Source organism: Heptranchias perlo, chromosome 28, assembly GCF_035084215.1.
Source record: "Heptranchias perlo isolate sHepPer1 chromosome 28, sHepPer1.hap1, whole genome shotgun sequence".
In the NCBI taxonomy this organism is placed as follows: domain Eukaryota; kingdom Metazoa; phylum Chordata; class Chondrichthyes; order Hexanchiformes; family Hexanchidae; genus Heptranchias; species Heptranchias perlo.
The window spans coordinates 38,423,820-38,432,318 of NC_090352.1; the positions used below are offsets into that span (position 1 = coordinate 38,423,820).

Sequence of the window (8,499 nt, forward strand, 5' to 3'; positions counted from 1 at the left end):
CGGCCATTCGGCCCCTCGAGCCTGCTCCGCCATTCAATCAGATCATGGCTGATCTTCGACCTCAACTCCACTTTCCCGCCCGATCCCCATATCCCTTGATTCCCCGAGAGTCCAAAAATCTATCGACCTCAGTCTTGAATATATTCAATGACTGAGCATCCACAGCCCTCTGGGGTAGAGAATTCCAAAGATTCACAACCCTCTGAGTGAAGAAATTCCTCCTCATCTCAGTCCTAAATGTCCGACCCCTTATCCTGTGACTACACCCCCTAGTTCTAGACTCTCCAGCCAGGGGAAACAGCCTCTCAGCATCTACCCTGTCAAGCCCCTTCAGAATCTTATATGTTTCAATGTCTCTCTCTGTGGCTTTCAGTCCCTCGTCTCTCTCCCTCTCTCGGCGTGTCTGTGTATGTGTGTGTGTCTCCCCCTCTCTCGGTGTCTCCCCCTCTCTCGGTGTCTCCCCCTCTCCCGGCGTGTGTCTCCCTCTCTCGGTGTCTCTCCCTCTCTCCGTGTCTCTCCCTCTCCCGGCGTGTCTCTCCCTCTCCCGGCGTGTCTCCCCCTCTCTCGGTGTCTCCCCCTCTCTCGGTGTCTCCCCCTCTCTCGGTGTCTCCCCCTCTCCCGGCGTGTCTCCCCCTCTCCCGGCGTGTCTCTCCCTCTCTCCGTGTCTCTCCCTCTCTCCGTGTCTCTCCCTCTCTCCGTGTCTCTCCCTCTCTCCGTGTCTCTCCCTCTCTCCGTGTCTCTCCCTCTCTCCGTGTCTCTCCCTCTCTCCGTGTCTCTCCCTCTCTCCGTGTCTCTCCCTCTCTCCGTGTCTCTCCCTCTCTCCGTGTCTCTCCCTCTCTCCGTGTCTCTCCCTCTCTCCGTGTCTCTCCCTCTCTCCGTGTCTCTCCCTCTCTCCGTGTCTCTCCCTCTCTCCGTGTCTCTCCCTCTCTCCGTGTCTCTCCCTCTCTCCGTGTCTCTCCCTCTCTCCGTGTCTCTCCCTCTCTCCGTGTCTCTCCCTCTCTCCGTGTCTCTCCCTCTCTCTCCCTCTCTCCGTGTCTCTCCCTCTCTCCGTGTCTCTCCCTCTCTCCGTGTCTCTCCCTCTCTCCGTGTCTCTCCCTCTCTCCGTGTCTCTCCCTCTCCCGGCGTGTCTCTCCGTGTCTCTCCCTCTCCCGGCGCGTCTCTCCCTCTCCCGGCGCGTCTCTCCCTCTCTCCGTGCGTCTCTCCCTCTCTCCGTGCGTCTCTCCCTCTCTCCGTGCGTCTCTCCCTCTCTCCGTGCGTCTCTCCCTCTCTCCGTGCGTCTCCCTCCCTCTCTCCGTGCGTCTCCCTCCCTCTCTCCGTGTCTCTCCCTCTCCCGGCGTGTCTCTCCCTCTCCCGGCGTGTCTCTCCCTCTCCCGGCGTGTCTCTCCCTCTCCCGGCGTGTCTCTCCCTCTCCCGGCGTGTCTCTCCCTCTCCCGGCGTGTCTCTCCCTCTCCCGGCGTGTCTCTCCCTCTCCCGGCGTGTCTCTCCCTCTCCCGGCGTGTCTCTCCCTCTCCCGGCGTGTCTCTCCCTCTCCCGGCGTGTCTCTCCCTCTCCCGGCGTGTCTCTCCCTCTCCCGGCGTGTCTCTCCCTCTCCCGGCGTGTCTCTCCCTCTCCCGGCGTGTCTCTCCCTCTCCCGGCGTGTCTCTCCCTCTCCCGGCGTGTCTCTCCCTCTCCCGGCGTGTCTCTCCCTCTCCCGGCGTGTCTCTCCCTCTCCCGGCGTGTCTCTCCCTCTCCCGGCGTGTCTCTCCCTCTCCCGGCGTGTCTCTCCCTCTCCCGGCGTGTCTCTCCCTCTCCCGGCGTGTCTCTCCCTCTCCCGGCGTGTCTCTCCCTCTCCCGGCGTGTCTCTCCCTCTCCCGGCGTGTCTCTCCCTCTCCCGGCGTGTCTCTCCCTCTCCCGGCGTGTCTCTCCCTCTCCCGGCGTGTCTCTCCCTCTCCCGGCGTGTCTCTCCCTCTCCCGGCGTGTCTCTCCCTCTCCCGGCGTGTCTCTCCCTCTCCCGGCGTGTCTCTCCCTCTCCCGGCGTGTCTCTCCCTCTCCCGGCGTGTCTCTCCCTCTCCCGGCGTGTCTCTCCCTCTCCCGGCGTGTCTCTCCCTCTCCCGGCGTGTCTCTCCCTCTCCCGGCGTGTCTCTCCCTCTCCCGGCGTGTCTCTCCCTCTCCCGGCGTGTCTCTCCCTCTCCCGGCGTGTCTCTCCCTCTCCCGGCGTGTCTCTCCCTCTCCCGGCGTGTCTCTCCCTCTCCCGGCGTGTCTCTCCCTCTCCCGGCGTGTCTCTCCCTCTCCCGGCGTGTCTCTCCCTCTCCCGGCGTGTCTCTCCCTCTCCCGGCGTGTCTCTCCCTCTCCCGGCGTGTCTCTCCCTCTCCCGGCGTGTCTCTCCCTCTCCCGGCGTGTCTCTCCCTCTCCCGGCGTGTCTCTCCCTCTCCCGGCGTGTCTCTCCCTCTCCCGGCGTGTCTCTCCCTCTCCCGGCGTGTCTCTCCCTCTCCCGGCGTGTCTCTCCCTCTCCCGGCGTGTCTCTCCCTCTCCCGGCGTGTCTCTCCCTCTCCCGGCGTGTCTCTCCCTCTCCCGGCGTGTCTCTCCCTCTCCCGGCGTGTCTCTCCCTCTCCCGGCGTGTCTCTCCCTCTCCCGGCGTGTCTCTCCCTCTCCCGGCGTGTCTCTCCCTCTCCCGGCGTGTCTCTCCCTCTCCCGGCGTGTCTCTCCCTCTCCCGGCGTGTCTCTCCCTCTCCCGGCGTGTCTCTCCCTCTCCCGGCGTGTCTCTCCCTCTCCCGGCGTGTCTCTCCCTCTCCCGGCGTGTCTCTCCCTCTCCCGGCGTGTCTCTCCCTCTCCCGGCGTGTCTCTCCCTCTCCCGGCGTGTCTCTCCCTCTCCCGGCGTGTCTCTCCCTCTCCCGGCGTGTCTCTCCCTCTCCCGGCGTGTCTCTCCCTCTCCCGGCGTGTCTCTCCCTCTCCCGGCGTGTCTCTCCCTCTCCCGGCGTGTCTCTCCCTCTCCCGGCGTGTCTCTCCCTCTCCCGGCGTGTCTCTCCCTCTCCCGGCGTGTCTCTCCCTCTCCCGGCGTGTCTCTCCCTCTCCCGGCGTGTCTCTCCCTCTCCCGGCGTGTCTCTCCCTCTCCCGGCGTGTCTCTCCCTCTCCCGGCGTGTCTCTCCCTCTCCCGGCGTGTCTCTCCCTCTCCCGGCGTGTCTCTCCCTCTCCCGGCGTGTCTCTCCCTCTCCCGGCGTGTCTCTCCCTCTCCCGGCGTGTCTCTCCCTCTCCCGGCGTGTCTCTCCCTCTCCCGGCGTGTCTCTCCCTCTCCCGGCGTGTCTCTCCCTCTCCCGGCGTGTCTCTCCCTCTCCCGGCGTGTCTCTCCCTCTCCCGGCGTGTCTCTCCCTCTCCCGGCGTGTCTCTCCCTCTCCCGGCGTGTCTCTCCCTCTCCCGGCGTGTCTCTCCCTCTCCCGGCGTGTCTCTCCCTCTCCCGGCGTGTCTCTCCCTCTCCCGGCGTGTCTCTCCCTCTCCCGGCGTGTCTCTCCCTCTCCCGGCGTGTCTCTCCCTCTCCCGGCGTGTCTCTCCCTCTCCCGGCGTGTCTCTCCCTCTCCCGGCGTGTCTCTCCCTCTCCCGGCGTGTCTCTCCCTCTCCCGGCGTGTCTCTCCCTCTCCCGGCGTGTCTCTCCCTCTCCCGGCGTGTCTCTCCCTCTCCCGGCGTGTCTCTCCCTCTCCCGGCGTGTCTCTCCCTCTCCCGGCGTGTCTCTCCCTCTCCCGGCGTGTCTCTCCCTCTCCCGGCGTGTCTCTCCCTCTCCCGGCGTGTCTCTCCCTCTCCCGGCGTGTCTCTCCCTCTCCCGGCGTGTCTCTCCCTCTCCCGGCGTGTCTCTCCCTCTCCCGGCGTGTCTCTCCCTCTCCCGGCGTGTCTCTCCCTCTCCCGGCGTGTCTCTCCCTCTCCCGGCGTGTCTCTCCCTCTCCCGGCGTGTCTCTCCCTCTCCCGGCGTGTCTCTCCCTCTCCCGGCGTGTCTCTCCCTCTCCCGGCGTGTCTCTCCCTCTCCCGGCGTGTCTCTCCCTCTCCCGGCGTGTCTCTCCCTCTCCCGGCGTGTCTCTCCCTCTCCCGGCGTGTCTCTCCCCCTCCCTCTCTCGGTGTGTCTCTCCCTCTCCCTCTCTCGGCGCGTCTCTCCCCCTCCCTCTCTCCGTGCGTCTCCCTCTCTCCGTGCGTCTCCCTCTCTCCGTGCGTCTCCCTCTCTCCGTGCGTCTCCCTCTCTCCGTGCGTCTCCCTCTCCGTGCGTCTCCCTCTCTCCGTGCGTCTCCCTCTCTCCGTGCGTCTCCCTCTCTCGGTGTGTCTCTCCCTCTCCCTCTCTCGGCGCGTCTCTCCCCCTCCCTCTCTCCGTGCGTCTCCCTCTCTCCGTGCGTCTCCCTCTCTCCGTGCGTCTCCCTCTCTCCGTGCGTCTCCCTCTCTCCGTGCGTCTCCCTCTCTCCGTGCGTCTCCCTCTCTCCGTGCGTCTCCCTCTCTCCGTGCGTCTCCCTCTCTCCGTGCGTCTCCCTCTCTCCGTGCGTCTCCCTCTCTCGGTGTGTCTCTCCCTCTCCCTCTCTCGGCGCGTCTCTCCCCCTCCCTCTCTCCGTGCGTCTCCCTCTCTCCGTGCGTCTCCCTCTCTCCGTGCGTCTCCCTCTCTCCGTGCGTCTCCCTCTCTCCGTGCGTCTCCCTCTCTCCGTGCGTCTCCCTCTCTCCGTGCGTCTCCCTCTCTCCGTGCGTCTCCCTCTCTCCGTGCGTCTCCCTCTCTCCGTGCGTCTCCCTCTCTCGGTGTCTCTCCCTCTCTCCGTGCGTCTCCCTCTCTCCGTGCGTCTCCCTCTCTCCGTGCGTCTCCCTCTCTCGGTGTGTCTCTCCCTCTCCCTCTCTCGGCGCGTCTCTCCCTCTCTCCGTGCGTCTCTCCCTCTCTCCGTGCGTCTCTCCCTCTCTCCGTGCGTCTCTCCCTCTCTCCGTGCGTCTCTCCCTCTCTCCGTGCGTCTCTCCCTCTCTCCGTGCGTCTCTCCCTCTCTCCGTGCGTCTCTCCCTCTCTCCGTGCGTCTCTCCCTCTCTCCGTGCGTCTCTCCCTCTCTCCGTGCGTCTCTCCCTCTCTCCGTGCGTCTCTCCCTCTCTCCGTGCGTCTCTCCCTCTCTCCGTGCGTCTCTCCCTCTCTCCGTGCGTCTCTCCCTCTCTCCGTGCGTCTCTCCCTCTCTCCGTGCGTCTCTCCCTCTCTCCGTGCGTCTCTCCCTCTCTCCGTGCGTCTCTCCCTCTCTCCGTGCGTCTCTCCCTCTCTCCGTGCGTCTCTCCCTCTCTCCGTGCGTCTCTCCCTCTCTCCGTGCGTCTCTCCCTCTCTCCGTGCGTCTCTCCCTCTCTCCGTGCGTCTCTCCCTCTCTCCGTGCGTCTCTCCCTCTCTCCGTGCGTCTCTCCCTCTCTCCGTGCGTCTCTCCCTCTCTCCGTGCGTCTCTCCCTCTCTCCGTGTCTCTCCCTCTCTCGGTGTCTCTCCCCCTCCCTCTCTCGGTGTCTCTCCCCCTCCCTCTCTCGGTGTCTCTCCCCCTCCCTCTCTCGGTGTCTCTCCCCCTCCCTCTCTCGGTGTGTCTCTCCCCTCCCTCTCTCGGTGTGTCTCTCCCCCTCCCTCTCTCGGTGTCTCTCCCTCTCCCTCTCTCGGTGTCTCTCCCTCTCCCTCTCTCGGTGTCTCTCCCTCTCTCGGTGTGTCTCTCCCTCTCCCTCTCTCGGTGTCTCTCCCTCTCTCGGTGTCTCTCCCTCTCCCTCTCTCGGTGTGTCTCTCCCTCTCCCTCTCTCGGTGTGTCTCTCCCTCTCCCTCTCTCGGTGTGTCTCTCCCTCTCTCGGTGTCTCTCCCTCTCCCTCTCTCGGTGTGTCTCTCCCCCTTCCTCTCTCGGTGTCTCTCCCTCTCTCGGTGTCTCTCCCTCTCTCGGTGTCTCTCCCTCTCTCGGTGTCTCTCCCCCTCCCTCTCTCGCGTGTCTCTCCCTCTCTCGGTGTCTCTCCCTCTCCCTCTCTCGGTGTGTCTCTCCCCCTCCCTCTCTCGGTGTGTCTCTCCCCCTCCCTCTCTCGCGTGTCTCTCCCTCTCTCGGTGTCTCTCCCTCTCTCGGTGTCTCTCCCTCTCTCGGTGTCTCTCCCTCTCTCGGTGTCTCTCCCTCTCTCGGTGTCTCTCCCTCTCTCGGTGTCTCTCCCTCTCTCGGTGTGTCTCTCCCTCTCTCGGTGTGTCTCTCCCTCTCTCGGTGTGTCTCTCCCTCTCTCGGTGTGTCTCTCCCTCTCCCTCTCTCGGTGTCTCTCCCTCTCTCGGTGTGTCTCTCCCTCTCCCTCTCTCGGTGTCTCTCCCTCTCTCGGTGTGTCTCTCCCTCTCTCGGTGTGTCTCTCCCTCTCTCGGTGTCTCTCCCTCTCTCGGTGTCTCTCCCTCTCTCGGTGTCTCTCCCTCTCTCGGTGTCTCTCCCTCTCTCGGTGTCTCTCCCTCTCTCGGTGTCTCTCCCTCTCCCTCTCTCGGTGTCTCTCCCTCTCCCTCTCTCGGTGTCTCTCCCTCTCCCTCTCTCGGTGTCTCTCCCTCTCCCTCTCTCGGTGTCTCTCCCTCTCCCTCTCTCGGTGTCTCTCCCTCTCCCTCTCTCGGTGTGTCTCTCCCTCTCTCGGTGTCTCTCCCTCTCTCGGTGTCTCTCCCTCTCTCGGTGTCTCTCCCTCTCTCGGTGTGTCTCTCCCTCTCTCGGTGTGTCTCTCCCTCTCTCGGTGTGTCTCTCCCTCTCTCGGTGTGTCTCTCCCTCTCTCGGTGTGTCTCTCCCTCTCTCGGTGTGTCTCTCCCTCTCCCTCTCCCTCTCTCGGTGTCTCTCCCTCTCTCGGTGTCTCTCCCTCTCTCGGTGTCTCTCCCTCTCTCGGTGTCTCTCCCTCTCTCGGTGTCTCTCCCTCTCTCGGTGTCTCTCCCTCTCTCGGTGTCTCTCCCTCTCTCGGTGTCTCTCCCTCTCTCGGTGTCTCTCCCTCTCTCGGTGTCTCTCCCTCTCTCGGTGTCTCTCCCTCTCCCTCTCTCGGTGTCTCTCCCTCTCCCTCTCTCGGTGTCTCTCCCTCTCCCTCTCTCGGTGTCTCTCCCTCTCCCTCTCTCGGTGTCTCTCCCTCTCCCTCTCTCGGTGTGTCTCTCCCTCTCTCGGTGTCTCTCCCTCTCCCTCTCTCGGTGTCTCTCCCTCTCCCTCTCTCGGTGTCTCTCCCTCTCCCTCTCTCGGTGTCTCTCCCTCTCTCGGTGTCTCTCCCTCTCTCGGTGTCTCTCCCTCTCTCGGTGTCTCTCCCTCTCTCGCTGTCTCTCCCTCTCTCGCTGTCTCTCCCTCTCCCTCTCTCGCTGTCTCTCCCTCTCCCTCTCTCGCTGTCTCTCCCTCTCTCGGTGTCTCTCCCTCTCTCGGTGTCTCTCCCTCTCCCTCTCTCGGTGTCTCTCCCTCTCCCTCTCTCGGTGTGTCTCTCCCTCTCCCTCTCTCGGTGTCTCTCCCTCTCCCTCTCTCGGTGTCTCTCCCTCTCCCTCTCTCGGTGTCTCTCCCTCTCCCTCTCTCGGTGTCTCTCCCTCTCCCTCTCTCGGTGTCTCTCCCTCTCCCTCTCTCGGTGTCTCTCCCTCTTCTTTACACTCTGCAGGATTCTGAACCCCAGGTTTGGTGCCCCTATTCACAGTCCTCCCCCCCGGGTGTCCTGCACCGTGGGTCTCTCCCTCCCCCCAGACCAGCCACGGCCGCTGTGGGCTGCACCGCGAGGGGGAGTTTCAGCGCGAGGTCCGTGGAGACTGAACGGGAGAGGAGTGGGGCACAGTGCGGGGAGACCCTCGGACAAGGGTCAAAGGAGGCAGAACTTCACAGTAGGGAGGAGGCCACTCGGCCCATCGTGCCTGTGCCGACCCTTTTGGATCAGTGCAATCTCCCGGTGTAAACTGCCGGATCCCCTTCCACCGCGTGAGCCGCCGGTAGCGGGGGATGGGAGTGGGCAAGTTGCCGATGCTGCCGTGACCCTCGGGCGGGGGGGGGGGGGGGGGGGGGGATAGTGTCGGAGGTCAGGGGGCAAGGCAAAGGTCGCCGGCCGCCGGCCCCGGTCTCCGTCGTTTGGCGTTGCCGGCGGCGAGCCGGGCTCCGAGTGACGGCGGGGGCACTGCCTTCATTTAGCGCCTTCCACATCCTCCGGGCCCTTCGCCCCCGGGGAAACTCCTCGTTTGCGGAGCGCGGTTCCCTGTTTTTTTTTGGGGGGGGGGGGGGGGTGGATTTTATTCCTCATCCGGACCCCCTGCTGCCCCGGCCCTGGGATCAGGACCAAGGGGAGCCCCAGGCTCTGGGCCTAGAATTGGGGGGGGGGGGGGGGGGGGGGAATTGGCCTCAGGACCCTCCCCACACAGCAAAGGCCCCGCCCTCCCTGATTAGTATAATTTATGTAAATTATTCAGGGTTGATTCTAATTGCTGCCCCCCCTCCCCCTCCCCCTCCCCCTCCCCCGTCACTGACTCACCGGCCGAGCAGCACCAGGGCGAGGGCGGCCGCCGCCAGGCAGAGCGCGGCCAACATCAGCACCATAGTCCTGCCGAGGTAGGCCCCGGGG

The 8,499-nt window shown here is 65.5% G+C and overlaps 1 protein-coding gene across 1 annotated transcript in view; it reads right to left on the bottom strand.

The window, feature by feature from the left end:
- The window catches only part of LOC137345082 (bridge-like lipid transfer protein family member 2), an 83,867-nt gene extending 75,368 nt beyond the window's left edge, over nucleotides 1-8,499 (bottom strand). Inside the window, exon 1 of the mRNA XM_068008524.1 lies at nucleotides 8,410-8,499. Coding sequence (XP_067864625.1) covers nucleotides 8,410-8,474 — 65 coding nt within the window. The 5' untranslated portion in view covers nucleotides 8,475-8,499. The remainder of the gene's footprint in view (nucleotides 1-8,409) is intronic.